This window comes from Myotis lucifugus, unplaced genomic scaffold (genome assembly GCF_000147115.1).
Source record: "Myotis lucifugus unplaced genomic scaffold, Myoluc2.0 scaffold_391, whole genome shotgun sequence".
Lineage (NCBI taxonomy): Eukaryota > Metazoa > Chordata > Mammalia > Chiroptera > Vespertilionidae > Myotis > Myotis lucifugus.
In genome coordinates, this window is record NW_005871439.1 from 438,420 (window position 1) to 457,212 (window position 18,793).

General features: G+C 56.6%; 2 protein-coding genes across 12 annotated transcripts in view; both read left to right on the forward strand.

Moving 5' to 3' along the window:
- Window positions 1–15,565, forward strand: TPST2 (tyrosylprotein sulfotransferase 2). 10 transcript variants are annotated; one of them, XM_023743457.1, is made up of 6 exons: window positions 9–128; window positions 276–1,181; window positions 2,929–3,127; window positions 4,032–4,082; window positions 6,442–6,490; window positions 15,432–15,565. In XM_023743457.1, the coding sequence occupies exons 2-5, from the start codon at window positions 340–342 to the stop codon at window positions 6,481–6,483; spliced, it is 1,134 nt and encodes a 377-aa protein (XP_023599225.1). In that variant the 5' UTR covers window positions 9–128; window positions 276–339; the 3' UTR covers window positions 6,484–6,490; window positions 15,432–15,565. The 10 variants fall into 10 exon arrangements, with proteins under 10 accessions (XP_023599231.1, XP_023599227.1, XP_023599229.1 ...); XM_023743456.1 differs by lacking the exon at window positions 15,432–15,565 and adding an exon at window positions 7,638–8,365; XM_023743454.1 differs by lacking the exon at window positions 15,432–15,565 and adding an exon at window positions 7,727–8,365 and having other exon boundaries at window positions 10–128.
- TFIP11 (tuftelin interacting protein 11) overlaps window positions 13,614–18,793 on the forward strand; it is an 11,870-nt gene continuing 6,690 nt past the window's right edge. Inside the window, exons 1-5 of one of the 2 annotated variants that reach the window (XM_006102001.3) lie at window positions 13,614–13,736; window positions 15,432–15,649; window positions 15,986–16,139; window positions 16,643–16,799; window positions 18,315–18,442. In XM_006102001.3, the coding sequence (XP_006102063.1) occupies window positions 15,441–15,649; window positions 15,986–16,139; window positions 16,643–16,799; window positions 18,315–18,442 (648 nt within the window). In that variant the 5' untranslated portion in view covers window positions 13,614–13,736; window positions 15,432–15,440. Of the gene's footprint in view, window positions 13,737–14,163; window positions 14,187–15,431; window positions 15,650–15,985; window positions 16,140–16,642; window positions 16,800–18,314; window positions 18,443–18,793 lie in introns of those variants that run through there. The other variant, XM_023743451.1, reaches the window with a different exon arrangement.

Below are 18,793 nucleotides of genomic sequence, written 5' to 3' on the forward strand. Positions count from 1 at the left end.
GGCTGTTCCCTCTGCCAGGAACACTCTTCTCTCTTCCCTGCCTGGCTGTGCAGACTCCGCCGAGGGCTGCCTCCTCCTGCAGGAAGCCTGCCCTCACCTGCTCAGTAAAACCCATCACCCCCTCCCAGGTGTGTGTCTATGCAAACCCAATTCCTGGCACATAATAGTTGCTCATTTAATGTTAGAATAAATGGAAAACCAGTTATTATGGTAGAAACTGCTCAGTGCTTCCTGTGTGCCAGGCCTCGCTGACCACGGTCCCCCTCTCTCCCCAGATGTGAGCCCAGCAGGCCTCTGGCGGACCTACCACTGAAGCAGGCCCCGCACCCCAGGCCCAGCATGCGCCTGTCGGTGCGGAGGGCGCTGCTGGCGGCCGGCTGCGCCCTGGGCCTGCTCCTGGCCTTCCAGCTGGGGCAGCAGGTGCTGGAGTGCCGGGCGGTGCTGAAGGGCCCGCAGAGCCGCTGGCCCGCCATGCGGCCGGAGCACGAGGACCTGGTGATGGTGGGCACGGACCACGTGGAGTACCGCTACGGCAAGGCCATGCCGCTCATCTTCGTGGGCGGCGTGCCCCGCAGCGGCACCACGCTGATGCGCGCCATGCTGGACGCCCACCCCGAGGTGCGCTGCGGCGAGGAGACCCGCATCATCCCCCGCGTGCTGGCCATGCGCCAGGCCTGGTCCAAGTCGAGCCGGGAGAAGCAGCGGCTGGACGAGGCGGGCGTGACGGACGAGGTCCTGGACGCCGCCATGCAGGCCTTCATCCTGGAGGTGATCGCCAAGCACGGCGAGCCGGCCCGCGTGCTCTGCAACAAGGACCCCTTCACCCTCAAGTCCTCCGTCTACCTGTCGCGCCTCTTCCCCAACTCCAAGTTCCTGCTGATGGTGCGCGACGGCCGCGCCTCCGTGCACTCCATGATCACGCGCAAGGTCACCATCGCCGGCTTCGACCTCAGCAGCTACCGCGACTGCCTCACCAAGTGGAACAAGGCCATCGAGGTGATGTACGCGCAGTGCCTGGAGGTGGGCCGCGACAAGTGCCTGCCCGTGTACTACGAGCAGCTGGTGCTGCACCCCCGGCGCTCCCTCCAGCTCATCCTGGACTTCCTGGGCATCGCCTGGAGCGACTCCGTCCTGCACCACGAGGACCTCATCGGCAAGCCCGGCGGCGTCTCCCTGTCCAAGTGAGTGGCCCCCGACAGCCCACCCCGGGCCCGGTCCTGGGGTCGGAGGCACGTGGAGGAAAGATGGGCTCCGCGTCCCCGAGCTGCGTGGCCTCGGGCAAGTCACCGTGCCTCTCTGAGGCGCAGTTGCGTTACCCAAAAAAGGGGGGCAGTCTCTCTCCTCTTTCCTGACAGAATCGGCGACCTTTCGAACATGCCTCACAGCCAGGCCGCAGTGGGCGAAGGTGACGAACGCCGGTTCTGGAGCCAGGCCGTCTGGGTTTGAGTCCCAGCTCCACCGCTTTCTAGCTGTGTGGCCTTGAGCAAGGGACTCAGCCTCTCTGTGCTTCCATTTCCTCATCTGTCACATGGGACTATAATCTGTCTGCCTTCTAGATAGTACCTGTGAGTGTCAAATAGGGTAAACGTGTTAGCGGCTACTCTGTTATTATTTAAAATATATTTTTATTGACTTCTGAGAGGAAGGGAGAGGAGGAGAGAGAGAAACATCAGTGATGAGAGAGAATCATGGATCGGCTGCCTCCTGCACGTCCCACACTGGGGATGGAGCCCACAACGCAGGCATGTGCCCCGACCGGGAATCGAACCGTGACCTCCTGGTTCATAGGTCGACGCTCAACCACCGAGCCACGCCGCCCGGCCAGGAGCTACTCTTCCTCTTCTCCTTCTTAGTGCTGATGTGCTTTTACTGGATACTCGTCCTCCCACCTTCACTACCATTTAGTAACTGCCTGCTCTCTGGCAAGCCCTGAGTTAAGCCCCTGACAAACCTTACCCCTTTAATCGCCATAGCGACCTCAAGGCATCGGAACTGCGCTCCCCTCCTTTTACAGATGAGGAAACTGGATCTCGGGAGCAGAGTGTGGCTCTGGGACTGGAGCCCGGGCCTCTTGGCCTCCAGAGACTGTGCTCTCGAGCCCCCCAAGTCCAGGACCCTCATCCTGCCCCTGCTTCTGCCTTCCTCCTGCCCCTGCTTCTGCCTTCCTCCTGCCCCTGCTTCTGCCTTCCTCCTGCCCCTGCTTCTGCCTTCCTCCTGCCCCTGCTTCTGCCTTCCTCCTGCCCCTGCTTCTGCCTTCCTCCTGCGGGAGGCCGCCCCCTCCTGAGCCCCAGAGCACCGAGCAGTGGAGGAGGAGAGCGAGCCGTCGCTCCGTATTAACTCACTTGTATTCACTCACTGACCCCTCAGAGCAGCCCAGGAGGTGGGTGCTGTCAGCATTCGAGTTTATAGCTGAGGAAACAGGCTCCGAGAGGGGCAGTAACCCTCCCAGGCCGCACAGCTGCTGTGGGTACAGCTGGCATTTGAACCCAGACAGTCTGGCTCCTGAGTCAGCTCTTAGCGACTCCATTATTTAAGGCTCAGAAAAAGGGTCGGGAGGACGGGGTCCCTGCAGGGCGCCGAGGGCCTGGGAGTGGCGGCCACAGGGACTCAGCCTCACCGCTCGTGTTTGGTAATTCTTTCCCGAGAACAGACTGTCCGTCTCAGCCGCAGAAACAAAAGTTAAGTCAGAGGCATCAAGGAAGCAGAAGTTAGGCCCCACAGTGTTCTCTGCCTGGTCCTTCCTTCCTCCCATCGCGTGCTGTACCCCACCGCACAGAGGGGCGTGACCAGCCTGGGACCCATCCGCGGACTCACAGTCGATGGGGCCCAGGTCCCTCCAGTCTCCCCACTGCCCCCGAGTGACTGAGCAGGGGGCCCCCAGGTGGTACCCAGGTCTGCCCGGCCCTGCAGCCTGTCCTCTCTCCGCAGGATCGAGCGATCCACCGACCAGGTCATCAAGCCCGTGAACCTGGAAGCCCTGTCCAAGTGGACCGGGCACATTCCCGGGGACGTGGTGAGGGACATGGCCCAGATCGCCCCCATGCTGGCTCGGCTCGGCTACGACCCCTACGCAAACCCCCCCAACTACGGCAACCCAGACCCCATCGTCATCAACAACACGCACCGGGTGAGTGGGCGTGCACACGCGGAGGCGTGCACACGTGGTGCGAGCCCCAGCTGTCTGGGAAAATAATAATATAAACGTTGTGATGCCTGAGCTGTGGCCGTGGTGGGTCATGTGACTGCTTGTATTTCCATTTTTGCTTGGGCTACAAGGAAGCTCAAAGCCAACTGCCTCACACTCTATAGCACCCAACCCGCAGGCCCATCTGTGCACTAATTTCACTTTCTTTCTCTACTCTTACCCTTCATTGGTTTCAGAGAGAGGAAGGGAGAGAGATTGAGAGATAGAAACATCAGTGATGAGAGAGAATCATTGATTGGCTGCCTCCTGCATGCCCCACACTGGGGATCAAGCCTGCAACCCAGGCGTGTGCCCTGACTGGGAATTGAACCATCACCTGCTGGTTCATAGGTCGATGCTCAGCCACTGAGCCACACCGGCTGGACCAGATAGCTGTTTAGTCTTTAGGGTGGTTTTGATGCTACTGCAGAGTTAAGTTCCTTTGTTGAAAGCCTTGTGTGTGTGCATGTGTAAGTGTGCGTGTACATGTATGTGCGTGTGTGTGTTTCTGTGGCTACTGTAGACTCTGTGTTTCTGTAATGGATCCTGGGGTTCAGTGCTCAGTGATTGGGAGGACCCCAGTGTGAGTGAAGTTGTCATTCCGTGCGTGAACCTGGAAGCACTGTCCCAGGGGTTGTCACATCCCTGGGGACGTGGGGAGGGACATGGCCCAGATCGCCCCCACGCTGGCCATGTGGATGGGCAGGTGTGAGGATGGATAGGTGAGTGGTGAGATACATAAGTTAATGGGTGGATGGGTGGGAAGGTGGATGGATGTGGAGGTAATGGACTGAATTTTATTTTTTTATCAGATCCATGAAAGTGATATTTCTTTTCTCTTCTGTAGGTCTTGAGAGGGGACTATAAAACACCAGCCAATCTGAAAGGACATTTTCAGGTTAGAAACCCCACGGGGAATTGTGAATTCTGTGTGCCTGACTCCTCACCTCTACTGTGGGTGATAGTCTCCCCATCAGGATATTGGAGGGGTGGGGGGGTGAGAGTGAGTATGAGGTGGGAGTGGGGGGGTGAGAGTCGGGCCAGAGGCGCTCTGAGTGACCAGCTGGGCCAGGCCTCGGCCGCCCTCTGCCTGAGCCCCTCCCTGCACCTGGTCTCCGGGCTGGAAAGCAGTTGGAGGGAGTTGGTGGCAACTCTCTGTCTTTAGCCTTAATTTCATTTGTTTTTATTAAAAACATGTTTTTGCTGATTTTAGAGAGAGAGGAAGGGAGAGGGATAGAGAGAAACACAGCCCTAAACTGGTGCAGGAGGCAGCCAATCAATGATTCTCTCTCATCATGGATGTTTCTGTCTCTTCCCCTCTCCCTTCCTCTCTGAAATCAATACAAATATATATTTTTTACAAAGATGATGCTAGAATTAGTCAGCACTCATTTCTCACCTGTTTTAACCAAAACAAGGAGTAACAAGAACAGCAAACAGAAGCGGGGGTGGGGGGATGCCCACGACCGGAAACTTCACTTTTGCTGTCGCCTGTCTCAGCCCCTGTGCGTGCGGCCTTCGTGGTGAGTGTGTGTCTGAGCTGCTTTGTTTTGCTTCTCATGCTTCTCCGTCTAGTCAGTGGGTTTCACGTGTGCTGTGTGGGACCCGCGCAGCCCTGGGCAGTGCCGCGTGCAGGCTCACGTGCCACCAGTGACTTCACCGCCTCCCCAAGATCCTCTGCGTCTTTGGAAACATCCGGAAGGATGCCGGGCACACCTCACCCTGCTCCTGCCTCTTCCGTGGGCCAGGGTGGGGGTGGGGCTCACTGAGTCATTCCCCGGAACCCATTCTTGAGGAGTGGAATCCGTGGGTGGAAGGTCCAGATCTTTTTAAGACTCAGCCTGCGAGGCTCCGAGCGTGTTTTTCACAAGAGTCGGCCAGTGTGCGGCCCCTGCAGTGCAGGGCGTGTCCCAGCCCAGCTCGGGGCTTGGCTCTGTGAGGAGCAGCGCGTGGAGGGGTGGCAGGTGCTGTGTCATCGGCTCCCAGCCTCGCCCGCGGGGAGCTGCCCTGCTGTTGCCCCCGCCCCGCCCGCTCCCCTGCACGGCCTCCCCCGCCTGTGACTCAGCCAGGATATTGCAAACCCTGCAACTGACCGCAGGGCAGAGTTAAGTAAAGGGGCCGTCAGCGAGCTGCAGTCACGTGTGGTCCTCCCACGTGGTCATCGTGAAACCAAAAACGGGGAAATATTAAGCCAGCAAAACAAAGCATCACACACTAGACCTGCATCTCACGTGACAGTGTCTGCTCACTCCCTGGGCTGGGACACCCTCCCTCCAGGTTTCTGCTGTTCCCTCCGCGGGAATGCTGTCCCTCCCGACCTCCGACCTCCGCAGGGCGGGACTTGGGTTCACCTTTTAGGTTGTTGCTTGTGGAGTGTGAGGGTGTCAGACACTGGCAGCCAGTCCTCTGACTGTCTGGGCACCAGCTGGCGCTCAGTTCAGCCCTGACACTGACTCAGGTGGAGGCACAGTCCCAGCGGACTGCCCGCCAGACGCCAGTCGCAGGGGGTGCCCAGGACACCCACACATTTGGGGGTTTCCCACGGCGCCCACTCCTCAAATTATTATAAAGGATACAGTTTAGGAACAGCCACGTGGAAGAGGTGCCAGGCAGGGGTTGGGGAGGGCGAGCTCTATGGCCTCTCTGGGTGCACCGCCCTCCCAGCCGGAAGCTGGGCTTTCTGGGGAGGGTTCATGAAGTAGCATGATTGCCAGGATCACAGGGCAGTGATTACTAAGGTCGGGGGGTGTGGTGCTGAGAGTCCCACCCCTCTATTCATGCCTCGGTTCTTCCGGCGACCAGCCCCCCATCCTGAAGCTCTGTGGGCCCCCCAGCCACCAGCCATCTCATTAGCATACAGAAGATGCTTGGAGAGGCTGCGGGTTTTAGGAGCTGTGTGCCAGGCACAGGACAAAGGCCAGATGCTGGTTCTTCACCACAGCGCAGCCACACACACGCACACACACACACACACACGCACGCACACACCCTATCGGCCCCGCCCTCCGGTGAAGCAGCCCCGCTGTCATCCTGTGGCCCACGTGGTGCCGGGCGTGGCCAGCATCGTGCCTGTGTGTGCGCTTCAGCCCCTCCCCCTAGAACATAAGCTACATGAGAGCAGGCCTGGTCTGTCAGGCTCACGTTTCCCAGCACCCGGCACATAGTAGGTGTGCAGGGAAGATGGGATGGGTGAGTGTGTGTGCCGGCCGTGATGCTCAGGGCGGGACCTGGCGTGACCTTCCTGTGTCTTCCCGCAGGTGAACCCGAACAGCACCGCCTCCCACGTGGGAAGCTCGTGATTTCCAGGTAGGACCGCGCTTCCGAGCCCAGGAGCCTCTTTTCTGAAAAGCTTGTCCCTCCTGAGCCTCCCTGGGGAGGAGTGTCCCCCAAGGGGGGCTGACCCACCCCTCTGGGAGGTTTCCATGGTGACTGGCCAGGGAACTATTTATAGAATCAAGGCTTAGTCTCCTGCTCCGGCTGGGCAGGGCTCAGTGCTGAGCCAGCCCGAGAAAGGTTTGTCCGGCTTAGGGAGGTGCCCCAGGACCAGAGATGGGGGATGCTGGGCCACTGTTGCCTGGACTGCCGCCTGCCAGGCCAGCTTCTGCTAACAGATCAGGTTTGGCGCAAAGCAGCTACTGTTCTAATCGTACCCACAGGCAGGTCTGGTCTAAGCATAACCCCACAGCCCTGTCACTCACTTAACCCTCAGCGTCCCTGGGAGGCAGGTGACACGGTCCCATTTTATGGAAGAGAAAACCAGGGCCCAGAGAAGGATTTGACTTGCCCAAGGCAGACAGGGTCACAAAGGGCAGAATCTCCCCCAGAGACACCTCCCCCAGAGTTTGCTTTAACGAAGGTGAGTGTTTACTCATCTGTGTTTGCTGAGGGCAGTGGAACGGCTCCAAACTTGGGTTTGAACTTAAGTCAAAGATTTAAGGACTCGCTTCACGTTTGACTCCTCTGGGCCTCAGTTTCCCACATCTGGAGAATGGGCTTCGTCACTGTCCACCTGCCAGAGAGCTGCCCAGGGTGGGTGCTGGGCCCTCGCCGTGGACCTGGGCAGGGGGCAGGGAATCCACGAGGGAGTGAGCGTCCCGGGGCCCCCGCCTCTCTGACCAGGTCACGGAAACGCGAGAAGGAACTCGCCTGGTATCTCCCGGTGCTTTTTAAACGGAAACAGCTTCTCGCCCAGACTCTATTTTTAGTCTCATCCTATATTTCAATAATCAGCATATTTTTTCATTTAAAAAAACATCCACTTTGCACCCACGTGCCAGGCTGGAGACACCCCAGCCCGTCACTCTCAGGGCCCGCCCTCCCAAATCCTGCTCAGGCCCCGGCGTCTGCTTAATCCCAGAGAAAAGAACCTCACGTGGAACACAGGTCCCCGTGTTTCTCCCTTTCTCCGACCTCCCTGCTCTGCTCCTGCGCGGCCTCCCTGGCTTCTCTAAAGGAGACACCGCAGACCAGACCGGGTGCGCTAGCTCCTTCCTGGCTCGTGGTTGGCCTTGACTCAGTGCTGATCCTTCCCTTGCCTCCCAGCAGTCGCTGCTGTTTGCTCTTCGTACATGAGAAAGGGCGTCTGAGGTCGGGGTGCAGGTTGCGATGCGGGGAGCCTCCCGTCTCCTGTGGGCGCTGCAGCCGCGCGTTCTGCCGTCACACCTGCTAACAGAACCGGCCTGGGCTCACGCGGCTCCCCTGCTTTCAGGTCTCGCAGTGGCTGTCGCCAGGAAGGGGAGAAGCTGCCTCCAGTGGAAATCGGACTCTAATCCAAGCATATTGCTTGCTATTAACCGGCAAAGGGACTGCTGCCGAGGGGTGATTTGCATATGTTTGCAAAGCCGGATCTTTGGAAACTTTCCTTGAAACACGCTACCTTCGGACCCTCCGGGACGGAGGGCGGGAGTGCGGACACCGTCCAGCTTTGGAAACTTGGTTTTTATATTTTCCCGCGAGAACTTTTTCTAAGAAGTGGCCTTGCCGCCTCGCTCCTGTGCAGGGCGCCTGGGCGGCGCTGCTGGCTGGGACCAGGCCACCCCGTGCCTCTCCTAGGCCCTATTTTTGAATTCAAAGAATCTATTTAAAAATTTAATATATGAGGCTTTCTTTGATTCCTCCCCAGCCCTTAAATGGACACAGAAAATAGATCTATTATTTGAATAAAGTGACCAGGGACTCGTTTGTCGGTGCCTTACTTCACGGAGGGGCAGGTGTGGGTCTTGCGTCCTGCCGGGCGGCCCAGGGTCCCACCGGGCTCAGCCCACCCTGTGTTGGGTCCGCAAGGGCCCCTCGGTCTGGTGATTTGCTGGGAGGACCCAGAACTCAGAAAACCCATTAGTCTCCCGTCGATGGTTTACTGCGGCCAAAGGTGCAGGTCAGCATCGGCACAGGCACCGGCGGAGCCGGAGGGACCGGCCTGAGCTCCCGGTGGCCCTTCCCTGGGGTGTGGCCGCCCCTGTCCAGCCCCGCTGGGCGCCCAGAGGCCTGCGGTGCTGCCTGAGGAGCAGCTACCTCGTCTCCGTCTCCGGATGAGCCGGGGCCCCCCGGCATGGCCACCTGTGAGCACAGCATCTGCCTGGAGCGGCCCGAGCCCCATGTACAGAAACGCCCCATTAGAAGGAATATTTCGGGGGCTTCTCGGCCGTCCTGCCTCCGGCCTGCACGGGTGCGAGCTTGCTCTGCCTGTGGGGGGACCCCTTCCCTGCTCAGCCCCAGATGCCGGGCTCCGGACAGTTCTGCATCGAAAGATGGTGAGTGAGGTGGTGGGAGGGAGTGACTCGGGCCAGTGTCCCCGCCGAGTGCACATGTGAAATGGGGAAGTTAAAGCCCCGGGTGATCGGGAGGGGCCGATGGGCGAGAGCCGCGGGGCCCCGACGGAGGGGCAGGGGCCGCACTGTGCGCACAGGAAGCTCCTGGTCGGCATCACCACATCCGCCTCCGCGCTCCCACCCACTGTTGCTGCAAGTCCCACCCGCCCCGCCTGAGTGACCTGGCACCGGGATTGTGAAATCTCGGCCCGGGAGCAGCTGGGTGAGCGGGCGGTTCCACGGCCAGATGGCGGCTGGGACGGTCGCCTGGCCCCGCCCCACGTGCCTTTGCTGATGTGGGTGCCTTCGCTGTCACGTGTCGGGCTGGGCTGGTGGGAGCGTCCCAGGCTTTTCCGCTCCACAGACTGACTGTTTTCACCGTTTATTTATTTGTGTGTATTTCCAGGGTTTTGTTTTCTTTTAGTGGCAGAGCCTTCCATACACACACACACACACACACACACACACAGTCGCGTGTGCAGGCTCCATCTACAGAACACAAAGCTGCGTTCTGAGGAGGACCCCACACCTGCCCCACGCTCCGGCGGCTCCTTCGGAAGCACTTTACCACAGTCAAGGTTCTGCATTTGTTTGCCTGGTGATTGGACTCGTGTTGGTCTTACTAGACCGTAAACTGAATGAGTGTGGGAACCATCGTTGTTAATTGCTCACCAGTTACCCCCCATGGCACCTGGCGGATGGAGGGGGTGGGAGCCAGCTCCCCAGGGGGCCCCCAGAGGTCCCCGCCTCTGGGTGGTCACGCCCTTTCGTCCGATGTCCCTTTCCACACTGACTAAGGTAGGGTTCCAGGTTCATACAAGACGGATGGCTAAACATGGGCTTCAGATAAAACAATACGTATCTTGTTTGTCGTTTGTCTGAAGTTCACGTGGAACTGGGCACCCTGTATTTCTGTTTGCTCAGTCTGACTGACAACCCTGGGGCCGGCCGTGCAGCCGGTTGGATATCAGGGAACTGCCGGTGGGTGTGTGACCCCCAAGGCGAGATCATAAACCCCGTGTGGCTTTGGCCTTGTTATCTCGACCCAACTCTCGGGGAAGCCGGTCACTGTCATGAGGACACTCAGCACCTGACAGAGGTTCCCGGGGCAGGAACTCGGGCCTCCTGCCCACAGCCGGCACCAGCGGCCAGCCATGCGAGCGGGTCACCTCAGGAGTGCAGCCCAAGGGGGACCCCACGTCACAGCAAGCCGGCTGGGCCACACTTGAATTCCTCCCCAAAGAAACAGATCATGTGTCCTGTCGTTTCCAGCTGCTCAGCTTGAAGAGAACTGTTAACACTACAATAGATGATACATAGGAGCTCATAACTATTTGTTAATGAGTGGCTCAATGAATGAATGTGTGAGTGAGTGAATGAATGAATGAATGATGAAGGCTGGGGGTCCTCATCTCACCGTGTGCTTTGGAGGGTGCTTGCTTTCAGATCCTGCCTCAGGCCTGTGGAACGTCACGTCCCAGTTTGCTATCTAAGGATGGTGTTCACAAGTTCTTGAAAGGGTGGAAACCATCTGCATGAAACATTTAAAGAAAGCAAATTCGCTCACCCAGCTGATCTGGATTTTCAGTTCCGGCGCGAGATATATTTTTGTGACAAGATTCAAAACACTAAGCCGTGTGCAACTGAATAATGTCACTGTCCTAGAAAAGGCGCTTGTGCTAGACTTTAAATAAATCAGCTTTGAAATGCCACTTGCGAGTTGTTTCTATGGTATCAACCTATTTCAAGTCGTAACTGAGCAAGGATTTCCCCCCCAAATCTTTCAAAGGCAGAATGGGCCCCGTGCAGCGTGGCACAGGCTGCTAAAGGGGGAGCAGGTATGGGGGCGGGGTGGCCACAGGCACCCCCTGGGAAGGTGGGGGATTGAAGAGATGACGTATGCAGGGGCTTGTCTCTGTGACCCCGAGCAGACAGGGATCACTCCAGAAGTACTGGCTCCAACAAGTGGACAGAAATGGTGTGGGGCCCCATGCAGGGACTTGCAGAGCGAGCACTGGCCTGGAAGTCTGACCTCCTGGGTCCTGGAACCGGCTCTGTGCTTAGACTCGCTGTGTAGCCCTGGCTGCTTCCGGTGGGATGGCTCCTCCATCACCTCCTCTGTGAAAAGGGAGGGACCGACCCATGAGCATCGGAGGGCCCTGCCCGGCTCCTGCAGAGGCGCCTTGTTGCTTGGCAACCCCTCCTGGGAAGGCTCATGTCTGAGTACCTCATTGGGAATCTGAACACGGGCCTCGGTGTCCTTGAGTCTCAAAGCAAGGGTTTCTCTGGGCAGTGATTAGAGGCCAGGATGGGTATGGGATCTTGAATCGAAACTTTTTGAACCCAGAAATCCTGAAAAACTACTCACCTTGCTGAGAGGCCTTCCATGTGAAGGTATGAAATTGGGTCTTTTAAATTAAAAGAACCACAACCATGTACAAAGTACTTATTACTCTAAGAGCATTATATGCATCAATTAGCCCCCCCCCCCCCCCCATTTTGTGTCCTGGAAACCACCCTTTTAGAGCAGTGCTGTCATTATCCCCATTTTACAGGTGAGAAAACTGAGGTACTGAGAAGTGAAGCAACCTGCCCCCGGTCCCAAACCTAGGAAGCAGAAAAATGGAGATTGGGATCCTTGAAGGTTTACTCTACAAACTCCATTTAAAAAATTCTAAATGCATAGAAGTTTTTTTCTCTCAATCATATAAAATTAGATCGTGTAAGTCAGAGACCCTGGAACTGTTCCACACTGAAGGAGACTAAAGAGACATGGCGATTAAATGCAACACATGATTATGAACTGCGTCTTCTGCTGTAAAAAAATTTATTGGGTGCTGTTCTCAGAATGTCCACAAGAGGGCACTATTTTGACTTCCCTGCAGGGCCAGAGCCCTCTAGGTCTCTCAAAAGGGTTTTCAGACTCGTAGAATTCATTACTAGGGTGCTGTTCTCAGAATGTCCACAAGAGGGCACTATTGCAACCCTTCCCTTACTAGTGTGCTGTTCTCAAAAAAAGAAAAAAGAAAATGTATTGGGACAATTGGCAAAATTCAAATAGAGTCTCAGGTGTCCATGGCAGTGATGTGCCAATGTTAACACATTTCGTACCACTCAGGAGTTTTCTCGTGTTTCGCGCGCCATCTGTTAAGGACCGCTCACAAGTGTTCTGTTTTCACGCCCATGGAAAAAGGAGCGAATCTAGATACTTATGTAAATTTTGTTTGGTCCCTCTTCATAGAGGAAAATGTTTTACGCAGTGCCATACGTTGAAAAAGTACTAGGAACTTTAATTGTTTTTGTAAATAAAAATGTTATAATTATTGAAAAACAACACCTAAAGTGCATTATGATGATTTAAATAACAAGCAGTTTGCCCAAAAAACGTGCGGTCCCTGGCGTATGTCTTAGAGATTTCTGTGCGGTACGCAATGTGTTAATTTCCTGATTTTGATGGTTATTTTGCAGTTACATTGGAGAATGTCTTGGTTGGAAATACGAAAGTATTTGGGGGTTTTAGGGCGTCAACTTGTGAGACCTAGAGGGCTCTGGCCCTGCAGGGAAGAGTCTCAATAGTGCCCTCTTGTGGACATTCTGAGAACAGCACCCTAGTAATGAATTCTGCGAGTCTGAAAAGAAAACCCTATTGGGAGACCTAAAGGGCTCTTGTCCAGCAGGGATGGGTTACAATAGTGCCCCCTCTTGTGGAAAAATCTGAGAACAGCACCCAATAAATTTCTTTACAGTAAGAAGATCCAGTTCAGAATCATGTATTTCATTTACTAGTAATTGCCATGTCTCTCAGTATGGAACAGTTCCAGGGTCTCTAACTTACGCGACCTTGGCACTTTTGAAGATTACAAGCAAGTTTTTTGGTAGAATGCCCTTTATTTGGGTTTGTCTGATGTATACTCGTGATTTGGTTCAGATTATGTATTTTTGTCAGGAATATCACAGGAGCGATGCTGCAGTTTTCTTAAGGCATCCTATCAAGTGGTATGTGATTGCGATTTGTCCTATTCTTGATGTGCACTCGAATCAGAGCCTGCATTCTTTTTTAAAAATTTATTTTTATTTATTTCAGAGAGGAAGAGGGAGAGAGATAGAAACATCAATGATGAGAGAGAATCACTGATCGCCTGCCTCCTGCATGCCCCCCACTGGGGACCGAGCCCACATCCCGGGCATGTGCCCTTGACCGGAATCGAACCTGGGACCCTTCAGTCCACAGGCCGACGCTCTATCCATTGAACCAAACCGGCCAGGGCCAGGATACAGTCTTGCCCTTCATTATTGCCACACGAAGGCCTGTCCCGCCCGCCTTGATGTCTCACAATTCCTCATCACTATCCTATGAACGAGTCCTATATCCCCGTTTCACAGATTTAGAATGTGAGGCGGGCAGAGGAGTCACCAAGGAGGCTTGGCGACGTCCATCCCTTTTATCACAGGCTGAGCGTCTCCACGAGGCAGGCGCAGCAGGGAGGCGACCTGGTCGGGGCCTCAGCCCCCGCCCCAGCCACATGGGACCCTGAGAATCTGCGCCTGCTTTCTAGCATCTCGGCCCTGCCGCTCAGCCACTGCCGCTCCAGGCTTTCTTGCTGCCATGGCAACCAGCGCGCCGTTTCCGCTCTCTGACGTCATTGCCTGTGCGCCGGTCCCTGCACTTCCGGGTTTCGGGTACCTACTTCCGGAACCGCGCTTCTCGCTCGCAGTAGGAGTTTGGGACGTTGAGCTCGTAGGAGGTGAGCCGGACTGGGGGGCGGAAGGGATGGGGACTCCGCCCCAGGGAAGCGGGTGCGGGTGCCCGGGAGGGGGGCAGCCTCGGCCCCGCTTCCGTTTCGCAGAGGCTCGGCCGAGGCCGAGAGGGGCGGGCGCTCGGGTCACCGCGGGGTCGCCTTGGGGCCTGAAGCCACACGGCGCAGCCGGAACGGCGGGGAGAGACGCCCGCGCCTCGGCTTCGGGCCCGCCTGCTGCAGGGCCGCCCGCGGTGGCCGTCTAGCGTCTCGGCCTCAGTTTCCTGCCCGACCCGGTGGAGCGCCTCGAGGCTGACGCTGGGTGCTCGGCCCGAAGCGTCCGGCCGGTGCTGAGCCCGAGCCGAGCGCCCTCCCACGCGTGACAACCCTGCGATCGTTACCAGGCCCGCTGCCCACGGCCCTGGGGCTCCGCGGGGCATTTTCCTCTTTTGCACGCGGGTGGGTCGGATGCAGAAGCGCCCAAAGGGAGTCGGAGCAGGGAAAACTACCTAAGAGAGCGGGGCTGGTGGGCGCCGCCTGGGAAGTCCTGGCTCCCTGTCGCTGAGGCCCCTGGCGGACAAGGTCCAGTTACTGCCATGCGGTCCGTGGTCACCGAGTGGCGCCCCTCGCTGGACAGTGCCTGGGAGAGGGGGGATTTGAACGCGGGCGGCCTGGTTTCCCCGTCCTCGTTAGGCTCACTCCGACTCTAACGATGCCAGTGGTAATCATGGGACCCCGGAACAGCTGCTCCCCATGAGCACTTACTCAGAGTGAAGTTTTTCAAGTAGCAGCTCCTGGGCTGCGCCTTACAGGCCCCTCCAAGGTGCGGGCGGTGCTTAAGGCGGAGGTTGAAGAGGCAGCTGAAGCTCATCACCCGCTGCCGGGAGCTGGGTGTTGTAGTCCAGTCGGGAGATGCTTGACTGTTAACGCTTGTGCTCCCACTCGCAGCTGCCTTACAGCCCCGCACAAGGTCGGTTGTGTCTGGGGAGGAGAACTGAGTCTTGGGGTCCATCTCAACAAGTGATGCGCTTCAGGAAGCACATTCTAAAGAAATCGCTTCCTGGGGGCGCCAGGGTCCAGATAGAACTCTCCCAGACGTAAATGTGGAGTAGGGGTGCTGTCTGCACACCTTCTGAGCAGTCACTTATAGAACAACGTGGTTATTTTTGGGTGAGAGATGTTTCATGACACTGACTAGGTGACTAGGACAAGGAAATACGTGGTTAGGAATCACAGACTCTTGGGATGAGCCTTTTGTTCCACCTTAGTACCCATTGCTTCCTAAAACACGGTTGTGTGTGTGTGTGTGTGTGTGTGTGTGTGTGTGTGTTTAAAATATATTTTTATCGACTTCAGAGAGGAAGGGCGAGAGACAGAGAGATAGAAACATCAATGATGAGAGAGAATCATTGATTGGCTGCCTCCTGCACACCCCCCACTGGGGATCGAGTCTGAAACCGGGGCATGTGCCCTTGAGCAGAATTGAACCCGGGACCCTTCAGTCTGCAGGCCTATCCAATGAGCCACACCGGCTAAGGTCTAAGGTGATTGTAATGCCTGCTTGCTTGGCTTGTCACGGTGATGGATGGACTTGGGAGTTTGCAGGGAGTTGGGAAGGCAGGCAGGAAGAGGAACTCACAAGGAAGTCTTCCGTTGATGCTCAGAACCGATCACCGACTGCGCCTCTTTCGTCTGTTCCCTCAGTGACTGGCCATGTCGCTGTCCCACTTGTACCGGGACGGGGAAGGCCACATGGATGACGACGACGACGAGAGGGAGAACTTTGAGATCACTGACTGGGATCTGCAGAATGAGTTCAACCCCAACCGGCAGCGGCATTGGCAGACCAAGGAAGAGGCCACCTACGGAGTGTGGGCAGAGCGAGACTCGGATGAAGAGAGGCCCAGCTTCGGAGGCAAACGGTACTGGCTGCCATGGGGCTGCTTCCTTCTGCTTTAGGGAAGGGGCTGGGGTAAAGAGGGGGGGCTTTGGGGGCTACCCCGCTAACTATACTTCTCTCCTGGCCTTGCCAAGTCCCTTAGCCAGGACATCAGCTAGGGAGGCCCGTTTTCCTCTTGAGGCTCGAGTGCTGTCCTCCCGCTGCGTTAACCACTGTCAGTGTTATTGGGCAGTTATGTAGGGCCTGGTGCTAGCGGCCCAGACCCCAGTGGGTGGAGACAGGCGTGAGTCAGCAGCTCACATATGGAAGTTTGTAACTGATCTAGGATTCCCACACGGGGCACTGTGTCTGCCTGCAGGGCCCGAGACTACTCCGCGCCCGTCAACTTCATCAGCGCGGGCCTCAAGAAAGCAGCGGCGGAGGAGGCGGAGCTGGAAGATTCTGACGATGAAGAGAAACCTGTTAAGCAGGAAGAATTTCCTAAGGATTTCGGGCCGAAGAAGTTAAAAACGGTAAATCTTTTTTCTTTTCTTTTTAAATATACTTTTATTGATTTCAGGGAGGAAGGGAGTGGGGGAGATAGAAACATTAATGACGAGAGAAAATCATTGATCGACTGCCTCCTGCACGACCCCTACTGGGGATCATGCCTGCAACCCGGGCTTGTGCTCTTGACCAGAATCGAACCTGGGACCCTTCAGTCTGTAGGCTGACGCTCTATCCACTGAGCCACACCAGCCAGGGCAAAAGAACGGTAGCATCTTTATGGAAGGACTGTGGCCTTAGCACTGTCCTCGGAAGGTCACTGCAGCCTAAGCCCCTCCTAGCGGGTGGGGGCCCAGCTGGAGTCCGGTTGCTTCCGGGTTGAAGTGTGCCGTGCCGTCTCTTTCCACATCAGACACACATTCGGTCTGTGTGACCTGCCACGGTGCCTGCGACCGCCAGGCCATTTTCCCACCAGTCGAGCTTGCTTGCTTAGATTTTCCATCACCTGAGCTCTGCTGTTGCTTTGCAGGGTGGCAATTTTAAACCCAGCCAGAAAGGCTTTGCAGGAGGAACCAAGTCGTTCATGGATTTTGGCAGCTGGGAGAGACACACGAAGGGAATCGGGCAGAAGCTCCTGCAGAAGATGGGCTACGTCCCTGGGAGGGGCCTCGGCAAGAACGCGCAAGGTACGGGCCTGGGAGGGCCTCTGTGGGAGGGGCCAGGGCCGAGGAGGGGAGAGTGTCTGCTCTGCTCCTTGGAAAGTATCTGGACCCCTCAGCCTGGGCCAGCACAAGACAGACTGTCCCCTACGCTGCCTGGTGCTACAGACGCTAATAAGACACTGGTTTCAGCAGGAGGAGGGGGAGGGTCTGAAACAGGCAGCAAGCTCACGGGCTGAAAACAGGCTTTTTGGCCTCATTTTTTCTAAAAAAAAAAAAAGAGGACTTTGTTGCCAATATTTAAAAGTGAGACCCTCACTCCTGAAATTCTAGACCTGCCTGCGGTGATGGGTTCAGCTGAATCCTAGCTGCCCGGGACCATGCCCCTGGCTGCTCCTGGAGGTAGTCTCTGCCCCTCCCTCCCCTCCCCCAGCCCCATTTGACTTGTTTTCACTGACTTTCCTGGGCTCTGAAAGCATGAGAGTCAGTGGTCCCTGCTCACAGGCATCTCAGCTCTGCAGAGGCAGCCATGTGTCCTCCAGGAAATCCGTAAAGCACTGTGTGTGGCTTTTTAATAGCAGGAGCCATGTAGCTGCAAGCTGGGCTGAGCAAACCCGCATTCACTCCCTCCATCCTCCCAGGAGCTCTGCCTCCTGTCCTTTCCCCCCACCCGGCCTCAGACACATGCTGGGGACATAGCTCCCCGCATACATCCTCACCTCAGTCCCAGGGCCACCAGCCCACGCAGGTGCCTTCTTCCTGCAGACGGCTTCCCTGGGCCTGGAGCCTCTGCCAGGGGCACCACCACCTGGAGTTCATAGTAGTTTCTGTCATTCATTCATATTCCACTCCCTGAGTGTGACAGTTAAATCCAGGTTATGTGCTGAAAACATTAGCTTATGAGAAATCCACAAAGGGACGATAGAAATGGTGGCCAGGAAGGAGAGGGGGATGTTCTCATTGAGATTTCAACAGCACTGACTGGAAGTGGGAGGCGGGGGAAGAGTTTGGGGTGAGGGGAAATCTGTATTGAAATGCTGGGGTCTTGGTTAGAAACTCTGTTACTAGAACATTTCATTCCAAGGCTTACACGTTATAAAACAAGCGAAGCACAGTTGGTCTGAATGCCAAGTAGGTGGGTCTCTAATGCAGCTTCACCTGCGTCAGTTGGAATCGCCATTCGGTGTCATCAGAATCACTGCACTTTCCATGCTGAAGCTTCCAATCGAGCAGAGAATTGTCCCGAGTTCCCAGTTACAAATGAATTGTTCTCCTCTCCTCGCATCCACTACGAAATGGATGCGGGTGGAGATGGAGGTCTGTGTGTAGGACCTAAATGCCTCACGCAGCCCTGGTCTGTGGCAGCTCAGGGTCCAGCCACAGGACGTGGGCGGGGGTGAGGGACAGAGACAAGCTCTCCTCCCCGGGCCCCGTCTAGTGTGCGTGAGGCCCAAGACGTGTGACATCACGAGTGGCGGATTCAGAGACGAGAACTGCTGTGACCTGAAGCCTTTCCCTTTTCCTTTTGCTGAAACTCGTCAGGTATCATCACGCCAATCGAAGCCAAGCAGAGGAAAGGAAAAGGTGCCGTGGGAGCGTACGGCTCCGAGCGGACCACCCAGTCCCTGCAGGACTTCCCTGTGGTGGACTCGGAGGAGGAAGCGGAAGAGGTAACTGGAGTCTGGAGGCGGCGGCGGGCGGGGTCTGTCATTTGTGTGTGTTTGTTCGTTCACTGTCAGTCTTCAGGTGGTTATTGCCCAGGTTACAGGCCAGGCTGGAGGGTGGGTGGCCGTGACGAATGGCTTAGGGCCTGGTGGACAGTCGGTGGACAGTCATCGGCGGCAGGGTTAGAAAGAGCAGTACCTGCTAAGTGCCAAGGTAGAAAATCAGATGGGCCGGGGGGAGGTGGTGGGCTTGACATAAATGGGGTCAGGGCAGACCTCTTAGGAAGGAGACATTTCAGGTAACACCTGGCAGAGGGAGGGCCTCAGCCACAGGGAGAGAAGAGGCCAGAAGTCAGA